The sequence below is a fragment of the Truncatella angustata genome (genome assembly GCF_020726525.1).
Source record: "Truncatella angustata strain MPI-SDFR-AT-0073 chromosome Unknown BKA67scaffold_8, whole genome shotgun sequence".
Lineage (NCBI taxonomy): Eukaryota > Fungi > Ascomycota > Sordariomycetes > Amphisphaeriales > Sporocadaceae > Truncatella > Truncatella angustata.
In genome coordinates, this window is record NW_025763388.1 from 2,242,991 (window position 1) to 2,257,504 (window position 14,514).

Below are 14,514 nucleotides of genomic sequence, written 5' to 3' on the forward strand. Positions count from 1 at the left end.
TTCGGGTAGGTAAAGTGGCGCTTATAGACTTTAGCCAAGCGTGCCGGTCCTCAGCCCTCCTCAATACCTCCACAACACGGCTAAGTGCTTATAGTACCCCTGGAGTGCGGTTGTGCGATACTACTCATGGAACGGCAAGTGAGATTTGGTCACTTGCGACATGCATGCATCTGCTACAAGCTGGAAATGAGTTTTTTGCTGCAATGAGCCCCTCAACCGCGCATCTGATCTGGCTGTAGTAGACTTTTGGTCCCTCTCTCATATCCCAACCAATTTGCTCGAGGATCTCCTCTCGCGTGAAGACGTAGTCATTGAAGACACAGCTGAGCTGCAAGAAGAACGAATCTATGAGTGGCTCGATGCTTTCGAAAAGCCATATCCGTGATATCGCGGGGCTGGATCGTAGAAGACCTTCAAGAAAGCCGTAAGAAACTTGAAAGCTTTAGAGAACACCAAGAGCGGCAGATGTAATTCCAGCGCACAAAGATCAATCTGAGTCTTCAGACCCCGTATCTGAGTATTCTGCATTCACCAGTCGAATGAGCTCGTAAATGAACGATTCAAAGTTGAAGTGGTGCAGCGAGATTATCTTGCCCAGAAACTAGACCGAGTGGCAATTGCTTTCTAGAGCAGAACGCGCGAATCGGACGGGTGACGCAACCTTGCTGCACGAAAGTCTCAACGCTTGCGAAATATAGTACGAAATGATCATCGAATGCGTCAAGTTGTGCTGGCAGCAGTACAACAGAAAGCAAAGTACAGTCTCAAACGCGCCCTCCTCTAGTCGGTCACTCATGGTATAAGGCGCAGTGCAAGGATTAGGCGGTAAGCTGGCGATGTGAGCCTGTGCTGTAGACAACAGGGACCAGGTGTCGTGCAAGCCAATGCACGATGACATGGTGGGTTAAGTGTATCGAGTGACGGATGATGAGATCGTCGACTTCACTGATTTGTCCTTAGAATGTTAACATCAGATCCTAAGGGACGAATGGACATAAAGAAAGTTTGGAGATATGCTTGCTTATGGAAAAGGCAGAAAGTCGAGGCCTTGAATGGTAGTGTCAACAGTTGTCAATACGTTTGATCGAGTCATCTATTAGTCAAGTGCTAACTAATGTGTATAATTGTGAGGAGAAAGCAGTTCATGTCAATCCATACCATGCAGTCTGTGCAGTGCTGCGCCCTGAATTGTGACATTTAAAGAGCTGCTTCCGTAGCTAGACTAGAACGCCTTAAGGTTAGGTTATAGTAGTTTGAATGGCAACATAGCTGATAGTCTGTTTACAAGTATTCCATACGAGGAATGGATGGACTTGTCGCTCGATTTGATCTGAATCCTCTCTATCTATCTTCATAGTTTCAATGCCATGTCTCGTTTCCTCCAGCCGGAGACTTCTAGGTTAAGACCCTTCCACGACCGGCGTCCCTTCTGACCACCTGGGGCAGAGAAGCAGGGAATAAGGCTGGGGTCGCGGATTAGGATCAGCTACGTACGGTAGGAAGCGAAAGGCTTGGTTGACGCTAGCCAGTAATAACATAATTTGTTGTCGATGCAAATCGTACGGAAGCGTGCTTCACACGGCTTTTACCTTGAAATCAGCAAAGAAAGGCAATGTATAATATTTGCATTGACCAGAGGATTGGGGAGATTGCGTGTTCGGTCTGGCAATCGGCTTGAGAGTTCACGAAAATGGTAACTGGACATATGCACTCCGTAGTGCGGGGGAGATTCCACATTAGCAACCCAGGCCGCAGCTCTCCAGGTTCACGGTCCCACTTCCAAGTTCAATTGCATCGCAATGTCGCTGCTGAGACGAAATATGGGGAAACATCCCACAATGCTTTGGCTAATCGTATGATTGACCGGTCTTTATACTTGCGCAGTAAATCAAACACGATTTCGAACAATGTCGCGCATTATTCTTGCGGCGCGATGGAGTTCCTTGACGAAAGCTGCCGTCCGTTCCTCCGACCCGCCGGTAAGACAGACTGAGATCCTGCGTTCGTAGATTAGTACAACTTGGTCCAGTGATCTCGTTCTAGTGGCCGGCAACAAGCACGCGAATTACTTACTTGTTCTTCTCCGGACTCATGAAAGACCAGAAACCGTCAGTATCTGGTATTAGATGGACAAAGTCTTCAATGGTCATCTCGCCTTCAAGCGAGTTAGTTTGCGCAAAGATGGGTGGACTTGGCCTGCCGAAGAAGACCATATCGCTCAAGAAAGCCGGCTTAGGAGCGCTGACATTGGTTGTTGGCCATAAATAAGCTAACACCTCGAAGACTCGCTGGCAGCTGCGGCCGGTGAATAAGATCTGCATGTCGGCGTTCATCGACTTGGTCGCTGCCAACAGAAGGGCCCTCAGCTGAGAAGACATGACGCGGTCGAACTGGTCATCTTCAAGCTGATAGACCCTAGCGGTAGCATCGCAGAAAGAATTGACCGCAGATGTGGCTCTCTGCATGGCATCGGCACGGCCAGCGTGAAATACAGCCCCACTCGTGGGCTCCCATGAAGCCATGTTCTGACCGAAGAACAATCGCAAGGCTAGTTGGAAGGTCAAGTCTATGACTCCTTTCACAGGTACTCGAGACTGCAGGAGAAAGTCAGTGCCGAACTCATCGAGCTGTTCTCGAACATAAGTCGACGTGGAGGTGGCCTGCTGGTAACGTTTCCGGAGGACAATCATGTGATTCTTAAGCTCGGGAGTTGTTTGGAGGATGACCTCCTTAAGATCGATATCAGTGGGCAAAAAGCCGTTGCGACTAATCGACCCAGCTGGGTAAGCATCCATGGCTTTGGCAATCCATTCCAGAAGGCGGGTAGCAGTAGTACCGTCGAGGATTCCATGTTCGGTGATCAGACCGGAGCGACCGTTTGCGCTCACATAGAACTGCAGCACCTTGTCAAACCAGCGATTTGTACCGTTGCCGATGTACCCCTCACGCGCGATCTGCTCAGGAGTGTCTGGGCTTGCGGTGTCCAGGCAGAGGACGAACATGGCAGAGTCAAGAACGTGCAAGTACTCGATATTTCCAGGACTCAATGCCACTAGATCTTCTCTTGTCTGTAAACGGATATGTTAGCTTGATTTGATCACGAGGAAAGCACTTAGCCGGATTGGGTATTACCTTGGCCCAGGAGTCTCTTTCATCAGTTGTCAACAAACCTGACAATACATCATTGTCTTCCACCCTCTCCACAATGGCTTCAAAGGTTGCCTGGAGCTTTTGGATTGGCACGTCTTTACCATCTTCATCCTGGATCATGACCTTGAAGACACGGCCTTTCCTTAACACCGCGACATGATCTTGGGCATAGTGATCATCTGGGGATGGCGCGTAGCTTACGACCTTGTCGCACTTAAGCTGCGGCACGCGTGTCGAGTTGAACAGCCATTTCCATCCCCACGTACACTCGGGCCTGCCCGCAACCTCTTGAGGGTCGACTTCGCCCGCGCCCATGGCGTGCCTGTAGGCGATAGCCGTGGAAGTAATGATGGCGGCGCGCTCGGTCTGAGAGTGCCGCTCGCCACGGCTGTCACGCTGTGCTCCCATAATGCTGGTCCACGGAGCAACCGGTGCTCTTCTGCACAGGAATCGAGCATCTGTAACAATGTCGGTAAACCAGCTGTTGGTGTCGTCGTTTCTGTGCTTGTCGCACAATTCCCGAAGAATCTGGCGAGCAGGGCTGTCTGAGGCACGCATTTCTTGAATATCTCTATGGATGGAATCGAGCTGTTGCGTGCTGAAAAGATGTTCGTTCGTCTCGAGCCAGTAGTCAAGTGCATCATCCAAATCTGGTAACGGTTGCACGGGCAGCTCTTTGTGATGCTTACAACAATTCTGGCCATGCTCGGCAGGCGTATCGGCAACTTCAATTTCGTCCGCAGTTGCAGCAACAGCAGGCTGTAAGTCTACCCGGCTTTCAGCTGTAACGCCTTGTCTGTTTTTGCTGTCGACGGGGCTAGTACTATTGACCTTGCTGCACTCAAGAGTCATTCGCGAAACTATGATTTTCGCCAAGGCGAGCATGCTCTGTGCACCGCTGAGCTCGGATATCTGCAATGGTGCCCGGAATGTGTGCTTGACCCAGTTCTTTAGCTCGATCGAGACGAGAGAGTCCAGCCCGAGCGCCGCGATAGGCCCCTCTGGAACATCATCTCCTATGAAGGCCGTGAACTTGGCGAGTAGTGTCTGTCTGACGATATCCTCGGCCTCGGAAACCGTTTTTGCTTGTTCGACAATCTGGAGGACGCTTTGCTTTTTGCCAGTGGCACTTTCGTTGGCCGTCTTACCCTTCTGCCTCTTGCTGGGAACATGATCGTACATGTGATCGCTCAGCGTCGAGGGACCGAACGCGTCCTCCATAGCGTCGCGATTAAAATGCATGAGATGCTGCACAACATCTTGGTCGGCGCGGGCTCGCGAGTTCATTGCATACTCGAGTGTAGCAAGAACATCGCTAAATGAAACAGAGCCGATGGTGCGGGCAACATCGCTCCCCTGCTCCAACGCGCCGGCAACGAGTTCCGAGCCCTCGACAGCTCCAACATTAATGGTCGCATAACTGGTGATGCCTCGTGGGAATTGCTTTCCCGCGCGGGCAAAGCCGTCCAGGAAGGCATTTCCTGCTGCGTAGTTGCTTTGTGACGCTGAACCGACAATGCTTGCCACGGACGAGAGCATTACGAAGAAATCAGTCGTTTCAGGGGAACAAAATGCTTCATGCATGTTCAGAGTACCCTGGACCTTAGGTCTCACGGAGTCCTTCCATTCGTCAAGCCCGATATACTCAAAAGGATGGTCCCGGAGAACTGTTGCGCTTTGGATGATGCCTTTGACTGGTGGTAGGCCGAGGTGGGCCAATTTGTCCGCGGCACTATGTGCACTGTTTTTATCGCTAATATCGCACTGGACGACATGAAGGGTACCGCCCATTTTGCTGATGGCGTTCTGGACCTCGACAACAGCTGGTTGCTGACCCACAGCGTCCACATCCTGGCGAGTGAGCGCTACGATATGGCCAGCTCCCTTCTCAGCGAGGAAGCGCCCCATTCTTTTGCCTAGATCGCCCAGTCCTCCCCCGATGACATAAGTTCCCTCTCGCTGTAGCCGGAGTGCAGGTGCCTTTGGCCGCGTGGCTTGCACAAGGGTCTGTTCGTCGGTGACCAACACCATCTTTCCCATGTGTTTCTTTTCTGCGATAAGAGAGAAGACCTGCTGAATGCGTGACATATCGAACGTCTTCACAGGATACACAGGTTTCAGTGAACCCTGGTCAATCATGGCGAATATGTCCCTGACTCCACGGATCACCCCTTCAGGGCGCATTCGATACATATAGGAAGTATCCACGGCAGCGAAAGTCGCCTGCTTGTCAAAGTTTGCCATGCTGAGCTGGCCGCGCCCGACGATATCCGCCTTGCCAATTTCGCAGAAGGTGCCGAACGGGGCAAGGCAGTCCCAGCTGTCTCTGAGAAGCTGCCCTGAGAGCGAGTTGAGGATAACATCGACACCGTTTCCCCTGGTTGCGTCAAGGATCTGTTTTTTAAATTTCCCGGAGCGTGATGAGAATATATGACTGTCTGGGATAGCATACTGCTCCTGGAGCATCTTCTTCTTTAAGACGCTGCCAACCGTGGCAAATACCTCGGCTCCCATGAGTTGTGCAATCTGGATCGCGGACTGGCCCACACCACCCGAACCTGCGTGAATCAACACGCTCTGGCCCTTCTCTATCCGAGCAACGTGGTTGAGACAGTACCAAGCGGTAAAGAACACCAGTGGAACAGAGGCTGCGTCGGCAAAAGTGACTGAGTCTGGGATTGCAACCACATTCTCGCTATTGATGCGAACCTGGTTACCAAATTGTGGCACAAAAAGGGCCGTGACTCTGTCGCCGGTCTTCCACGACTGCACATTCGATCCAACGGCCGTTATGACACCAGCCATCTCACCTGTCATTGGCGTGTCTGGTGCCATGTGGCCCAAAGTAATGGCAACGTCCCTAGAGTTAACACCATACGCCCTAGCCTGGACTTGAACCTCTTCAGGACCGAGCGGGCCCAATATGTCGTCGTTATCCACGAAACGAATAGTTTGGAGTAGACCTGGCACCTGAACATCAAACTTCAGGGGCCTGTTATCATTGAGATATTGGCAGTCCTGCAGGGTCGTATCACCACTGATGCTCTGTTCCGGGTTGTTGCGACTGTCAATGTGCGTAGCAAGATGATCGTCCGGGATGACTCTTGGTATTGTTAACTTGCCGTCACGAATGGCATACTCGTGCTCTAGTCTGAACTCGTCTGTTCCAACACTGTCCGGCGAACCAAATGATAGAATGGTAACATCTGTCAGCTTCTGGACGATATGTTGCAGCGCATCACTCTCGCTGGAAGGTTGGACGGGGTCTTGAACGTCGACCGTGATCAATTGGAGGCCAGGGTTCTCTCGTCGGAGTACTCTGGCCATTCCGTTAACCATGTTCTTAAGGGCTGCCTTTTCACCAGATGGCGGCGATGCTTGGAAACTGGTCCAAAGGATGTTTCCGCCCTGAAGCAGGAGTTTCTTGACTTGCTCAAAAGTTTTGGGGCAAGGATCCAGCAGTAGTGGATGCTCGGCAGAGTCAATGACTATCGTTAGAGTATTGGGGTCTTGCTCTTGTTCGGCTGCGCTTCCTGTACTCCAAGCCTCATGGCTACATGTAATGCCTTTGCTCCCCAGAGAGCGACACATGGCATCTCCAAGAGCGACCTGGGATGCGTCATCAGAGTAGCCGAGGTGTATCTTTACTGTCAGCGCCTTCTCGTTGACCTTTTGGAGTTGACCGTTAGTTATCCCCGCAGAGACCGGGAGGGCCCGAGCGACAATCACGTTGCTGACATCGCTGAACCGGCCCTTATGTGCTGGGATGGCAAAGTCTGTACCGCTGAAGCCGTGACGCTTCAGACACGTATCCCATTCCGGTACGCTCATCAGGGCCTTGTCCCGGTATTCGTCCTCAGACGTCCACGAACCGTCCAGCATGCCAAACACGGCGTGGTGAGCCGCTGTAACCGCCGTCAGCTCCACAAGAACAAGCCGGCCATCCGGCTTTAGCAGCTTCCGAAGATGTGACACAGCCACGTCCACCCGGGCTGCAGCGTAGGAGACCATGGAGACTACAATTAGATCAAAGCTGTGGGCGCTGTGACCCTGCGCGAGCGGTTCGCGCGATATGTCGAGTATCTTAAGCTCAGTCTTGGTGTCCCATCCGCTAAACCTGAGCCGCGCACGCTCGAGGAGGCTGGAGTCCATCTCAGTGTAAGTATATGCATCCACAGGTAGCCGGCCATTGCGCTCCATTGCCTCCATCAACGGTATAGTGGCACCTCTGGCGCCAGTACCGACCGCGAGTACGTTCATATTGGGATTCTTGTGGGCAAGGGCTTGAAGGTATACAGCGACCTGTGTATAGTGGTTGTTGAACAAGGTGTATTCGGAGAATAGCCGTTCAAGGACGTCATTTTGGGACAATAGCGCTGACGCCTCCATCTTTCCGGTCAAGACATCAACGTAGTGTGGTCCAAGGCTACTCAGGGCTGTTCCGACGATGTCGTTCGATCTGCTAATTTGCTCGATAAGGCTGGCTTGCTCTTCCAGCGTGATGCCATTTAAAAACTGCCCAGCCTCTGTTGTATCCCACTTGATCATCCAGCGTAGGAGTGCAGAGAGGTGAGCGTTGTGGGCGGAAGAGATGTCTTGCTCCCTCATGTGCTGGACTGCCCTGCGAATAAAGATCGTCGCGACTGTGTCGTTTAGATGGAGTTGCGCCTCAATCACCTGGTCACTTGTCTTTCCGTCAAGGAGTCTCGGGCTTGGCAAATATGCCTCAAAGTCTGCTTGTGTTATGTAATCAACATCTGGCTTCCAGTCCATACGATAAGTCATTTTCTTTTGAACGGCCTGATCTGAGTCCGCTGATCCGACGACCCGTGTCCCAATGTTGTTACCAGTGACCACTGGGCGGAATGTTCCATCACTCTGCTTCTGATAGGCACAGTAGGAAAATGCAGCATCTCGAGGGGTCTTTTGAGAATGCTGCAAAGCTACCACGATGTCAGTGCCTGGGGCGCTGTTCATGTCCACTGCCACGGATATCTCTCCTAGCATGGATGGCATGATAGGGGCCACAAGACCTTCTCGACGGAAGCACACTGGTTCCAGCTGGAAGATGGAGTCGAAGGTGCTGGGGTGGATGGTATGCGGTTGCATATAGTGCCCGGGGATTTGTTGTTCAATATCTTGGACAACGATTCTAGCCGTGGCGTGACCCTTACCAACACTGATTTCTTTTAGGCCCTGGAATGTATCGCCATATTCATTGCCGGATGCTTTCATTTCACGATACTCCTCTGCTGCGTCAACAGAAATAGGGCAAAGAGCTTGAACGTCCTGCAACCACTGATCGGCAGCTGCCTTTGTCAAATGACCCAAGCCATCGTCTCGGGCGTCCACAAACTCATCAGCCTGGGATTGATCAGTACTAGTCTCCATGGGAACGGAGTCCCATGAGACAAGACCGCTGCAGTTGTCTATCCAGGAGTCATTCTGAGAGTCATAGGAAACTACACGGAAGTACTCCCAGGGACTACCCACGTGTTGTCGGGAAGGGGTAATGATGAGCTGCAGCTCCACTTCCTGACTATCTTTTGCACTGTCGTCGTGTATAACCACAGGTTTGGAAAAGGTAGCATCACGAAAATTGATGTTAGTGATGCGGCCTGGCGTCTTACGTAGCTGGAATAGTTGCTTCATGGCCTCAATGACCATGATCAGGTAGCCGGCACCCGGGAAAATGACGAATCCCTCAACGATGTGGTCTCGGAGCCATGGAATGTTTGCCAGGCTCACGTGGTATCTCCACCGTGGCTCGTACAGCGAGCTGCCCACTTCAAGGAGACCAAGAAGATCGTGGGGTGGGAAAGGGCGGAGGCGATTCCCTTTGCTGAGCCGTGATTCGCGCCAATACGTGTTGCTGTGGTCCCATGCATAAGAAGGAAGGTCCCCGACAACCCGACAGTGAGGGATTGAACTCTCTGTTGACGCTCCTACGTCCAGCTGGACTGGACTACCGGATTCAAAAATCTTCCCTATCAGGGCCAAAACAGTGCTTATCGCGTTTGTGTTTCGAACAAGGCATGGGACGTAGTTGTATTTGAAAGACTCACCCGAAGACAACTTGAAATTGATGTCCGATAACGATTGTCTCAGCGGTCCCGACAACGCAGCGTGAGGACCAACCTCAATCAATACGTTAGTGGCTGTGGGATAAGTGGTAGACAAGTGCTGTGCAACCAGTTGTGAAGCCGCACTGAATTTGACTTGAGACACAAGGTTGGATACCCAGTAAGATGGCCCAAAATCAGATCGCTTGCGGGCACCAGTGACTGATGAAAAAAAAGCCACATCTTCACGTGGCACGCCATGAACCAAACCCTCCAGGGAAGAGAAATATGTTGGTGCAATAACCTCCATGTGGTGAGAATGATAGGCTGAGTCGACCTTGAGTCGCCTGTTGAAGACCGATGCATCCCCTAGCGCAGCTTGGAGTTCCAGCAACGCCGCTACGTCTCCAGAAATGGTGGTGCTTTCGGGGCTGTTGACACAAGCCACCGTCACTTTGCCTTTGCCACCGCTTAGTTGCTTGATTCGCTTGTTGATTGCATCTTCTCCTTCTCCCACGGCCAACATGCCTCCTGGCGTTGCGTTCAAGGCCTTGGCCTTGGCGGAACAAATTCCCCTCATGTAGGCAACCCGCATAGCGCTTTCCTTTGTTAATGCCCCCGCCGCGTAGGCTGCTGCAATTTCTCCCGAGCTATGACCGAACACAGCTTGAGGCTTGATGCCGTAGGTGGTGGTGAGCAGGTCGATCAGCCCAATCTGAACCGCCGTGGTGATTGGCTGAGCAAACCTGGCTTCACCTAGTCGCGATGACGTCTCGTCCCGGGAAAGTTCCTCGACAAGGTCCCACTCGCAGCCTAAAGCCTTGACAATCTGATTGCAGAATGTAATGGAAGATGCAAACTCTCGTGAATCGGCTCCAGTCAGAAGGTCCCGCCCCATGGCAAACCACTGGGCTCCCTGCCCTGTGAAGATGAAGGCTAGAGCTACCTCCCGCGCCGACTTCACGGGGCGTAGCTTGGCATCTCCCAGTAACTTTTCCAGCTCCTGCGGATTGCTCGAGACGACGCTGCAACGCCATGGAAGTTTTGACCTCCGTGTGTTCAGGGTGTATGCAAGGTCGGCAAAGGAGACTGACGGGCCTTGATCCGATGAGAGCCATTGTCGCAGGTTGGAAACCGTATTGCTAAGAGACGATTCCGAATTTGCTGATAAGACTATGAGCTTTGCTTCGCTGCTGTAGTCAGGAGTGTCAAATTGATGTCCGTCGCCGTTGACGCATCCATTGCCGTTGACGTGTCCGTTGCCGTTTACGTGTCCGTTGCCGTTGACGTGTCCGTTGCCGTTGACGTGTCCGTTGCCGTTGACATGTCCGTTGCCGTTGACATGTCCATAAGCGGGCGCAAACGCAGGATTGTACGACTCAAGAATGGCGTGAGCATTCGTTCCACCATACCCAAAGCTGTTTACAGACACGCGCTTGGGTCCCGTATGTCCTTGTGGTGCAAGTGGAGTGAGTTCTAGTGGTACCTTGAGTCCTCTCTCCTGGAGACGAAGGGATGGTTTCGCGGTTTTGAAGTTGAGCTGCGGCGGTATCTTGTTCTTTTTGAGAACCATGATCGCTTTTATTGTGCTTGCCATACCACTGGCCGCCTCCAAGTGTCCAATGTTGGTCTTGATGCTGCCAATAGGCAGTTCGGAAGTTCGTCCTGCTTCACGGCCAAACACCCTAGCGATAGACCCGACCTCAGCATTATCGCCGGCCACGGTTCCTGTTCCATGGCTTTCCACGAACAAGGTCTCACGAGGATCGAGACCGGCTCTAGCATAGACGGTCCGGGCCAGAGCTTCTTGTGCGTCACCATTGGGCAGAAAAATGCCAGACGTCTTGCCGTCGTGACCCACGCCTGATTCCACGATAACCGCATGGATGTGGTCGCCATTAGCCACGGCTCGATCAAGGCGCTTCAGGACGAGGACACCAAGACCTTCACCTCGCGCGTAGCCGGCGCCACGATCGTCGAAGGTGTAAGATCTTCCGTCTTTGTTGGTAAGTTCTCTACGTGCTGGTCAGTTCAGTCTTATACAATCATCGAAAGAACTCCGCCAAAATCATCTCGGGCACGTACGACATAGCAACAGACTGGTCAGGGCTTAGTAATAACTGACTCGCCCCAGCCAGAGCCACTGTAGCTTCGTCCGCTCTCAACGTTTGGCATGCTTGATGCAGGGCTACAAGGCCACCAGACTGTGATATATTGCACTTGATTAGAAGATAACCCAAAGAGCGAGTCTGGCAAGGATGTAGAGTCAACACTTACACATCCAGTATCTAATGTGTTGGAACTTCCTTTCAGATCCAGAATGTATGAAATCCTATTGGCCATGATGGCCTCGCCAGATCCGATGATGTGAGCCATGCCCACCTGGGACATGTCTCTGTATCCCATTCTGTCATAATCTCTCGTAAACATTCCCATGTGCACTGAGGTATCGGAGCCACGCATGCTCTCGATGGGCAAACCAGCATTCTCCAGTGCTTCGTAAGTTACTTCGAGAAGAAGCCTCTGCTGGGGATCAATGGTCGCAGCATCAACACCAGAGATATTGAAGAATCGTGCATCAAAAGCTGATATGTCCTCATCCAAGAAATAAGCATGGCTAAAATTTGTGGTGTCTTTGGTGGCTGGATTCTTGTTGTAGAAGGATTTCCAGTCCCATCGGTCCTTAGGCACTTCTTTTCGTCCGTCTCTGCCTTCAGCCAGCATGGACCATAGGCTTTCTGGACTGTCAGCGCCGCCTGGAAGGCGACATGCCATTCCAATGACGGCAATTCGGCTCTCAGACACAGCCATATTTGAAAATGAAGGCTCAATTGACAGGAACTTATTCATTCATATCTATGCCAGGGTAGTGATACAAGGAGCAAGAAACAAAAATTTGGCAGGTACCATCAAGACGAATGAGAATAACAACAATTGATCAAAATCTTAATAGGTATTGTATATAAAGGTCTGCACGTTTCCAGTGTCACAGTATCGCCACTTTTGACCAACAAAGTCCGGAACAGTCGATTACTAGGTCGATTTCTTGGACTAAACTTGCTAATTGCATATAAAGGATTTTCTTATAACCCCAATTTCCTCGTCGGCCATGGGAAGACCAAGAAAATGAGCGAACAAGCTTGGAAGGCTGCGTTTGGGTCGACCACTATGGAGCTGAGATAGTAACGTGCAATCAAGCTCGACTTGTGGTCTCGGACGATCGAGCTATTTCGGGTAAAAGAGGACAACCCCGATACCCAGCCGGTCCCTAATGTCAGAAGAGAGGCGGCGTGTGTCAGCAGAGCCAGCATGGGGATGCGTGGCAGTGTGGATGCAAACAATTCTTCAGCACGACTATTCCTGGAGGCAGTGAAAGAGAAGGTATGGAACTTCGCGATGCGAGCAGGGTCCAAAGTACAGTGACTACGGTGAAAGTCAATACTTTGGCACCCTTGTCGTGTCTCTGAATGCATATGTGTAGGGTGTCAACATGGATCTTGTCAAGTGGATGCATTTGAACCCGTTGACACCCCGCTGAAGATAATACGTACTTGACAAGGTACAGGGGATTCTAAAACCTGCTGTGCCGCATGCCTGGAGCGCGAAGGATTCTTATCTATTATAGTACGAATCCGGACGAAGCACATATCAAAAAGGCCGCAGTGGGGCAGTCCTTTTCAAGGATCCGGTGCAAGTATATCCGCTAGCATCTAGCACAACGGCAGACCCGCCCCCTGTAAGCGACCCTGCAGGGCTTTTCCGAACTCCATACCTACCCCGTTCCGCTTAATTAAGTAATAGCCATCCAAAACTTACAGTACATAGTCTGTATTACAATATCATGAAGTGGGTGCTCATAAGCACTAACAATGATGGAGATCTCGTCAAGTCCACATAAGCCTCGGTATGGGCGGGCAGTACGTACCTTATCGCTTCCAGGGTTGCATTTAGACCAAAGTTGTGTTAGAAGGATATTCCGCATGTATGCAATCCGGTACCACCTACCAATCTTCCTTCTTCAGTCTCAAGGTACCCAGGTACCTAGATAGACCACATTTGGCCAGTTGATTCATTGCTGATAGCATGATGCTGGATACGTGGGTGTTTTTGCTGAGAAAAAAGACGGGGGGAGAATAGTTCTTGACAGTGAATCGAATCGTGTTCCAGGGCACCGGGACTATCCAAGTTACTCAAAAAAATAGTCTCTCAGGTTCTGATTCTGGTGGACGCCTTCAGCCAAAGCTATCTCGTGCGGCTGCTCGCTTACGATCATGACCATGGAGCATCGTCTGGTCCTGTTTGGCGGCCAGGGATCGCCATCCGTATTTTCGCCCAATGCTGCCACTATCGCAGAACAAGACACTCGATCCATAAGTGTCGGTAATATACTTTTATCAAAGTGTCATGCGTCATTCTTGGAAGAGGTTGAGAGTTTAGACACCAAGTCACGGGTTCTTTTGGCTATCAAACTCTCATTGTTCAGCTCACCATGCGATCTGCTCCAGCCTGTGGTGCAATACCACACACATCCTGTGCTTCAGGCGACCACCATATATCTCTGCCAGTTGCTACGGTATGTAGCTGAGATACTACACCAAGACGGAGCATATGAGCACTCGTTTGATACACTTCACTCCACGGCTGGTTTCTCTTCAGGCATACTTCCAGCTGCGGTAGTGGCACGCTCGCGCAGTCTAGACGATTTTGTGGCTTCTGGGGTTCAGGGATTCCGTCTTGCCTTTTGGATCGCATGCCGCAGTTTCCTTTGGACCATGGAAACCACGGGCAATGTTGATGGGGATGCTGACACGCTTGTTGACCCAGAAGCTACAATGTCCCTTGTGGTGCGTGGCCTCTCGCGAGCACAAGTTGAGCAAAGCTTGTCACATCACTACGACCAAGAGAATGGCCCGGAGCAACCGCCCCAGTCGCAACAAAGACCTCGACGGATAATAATATCCGCAATTTCGAGCTCCGGTACTATATCAATATCGGGGCCTAAGGGTGACCTCTGTGCTTTTCGGGCGCATTTGCAAGCTACTCCCAACTTGACAACAACCTTCGCCTATGTGCATGGATGGTATCACGGAGGAGATCAGCTCGAAGTCGTTGTACAACAAGTTCTAGAAGATGCAAGTCGCCGTGGTATCTCCTTTCCTCCTTGCTCCACGCCTATGAAACCCATTCATTCAACGCTAGACGGCAATCTTTTTGACGGGTCAGGGACCGCCGTTGACGAATGTCTGGTGTGGATCACCCGACACTTATTAGTCCACTGCGTAGACTGGTACGATACTGCTCA

The 14,514-nt window shown here is 51.4% G+C and overlaps 1 protein-coding gene across 1 annotated transcript; it reads right to left on the minus strand.

Moving 5' to 3' along the window:
* Positions 1 to 1,795: 1,795 nt before the first annotated feature.
* On the minus strand, positions 1,796 to 12,023 carry BKA67DRAFT_649665 (beta-ketoacyl synthase domain-containing protein; the record flags this gene model as incomplete). The annotated part of the gene is made up of 5 exons (XM_046106018.1): positions 1,796 to 1,997; positions 2,074 to 3,068; positions 3,133 to 11,227; positions 11,298 to 11,461; positions 11,595 to 12,023. 5 exons carry the CDS (start codon positions 12,021 to 12,023, stop codon positions 1,889 to 1,891), a joined length of 9,792 nt encoding a protein of 3,263 aa, XP_045954522.1. The 3' UTR covers positions 1,796 to 1,888.
* Positions 12,024 to 14,514: the final 2,491 nt, after the last annotated feature.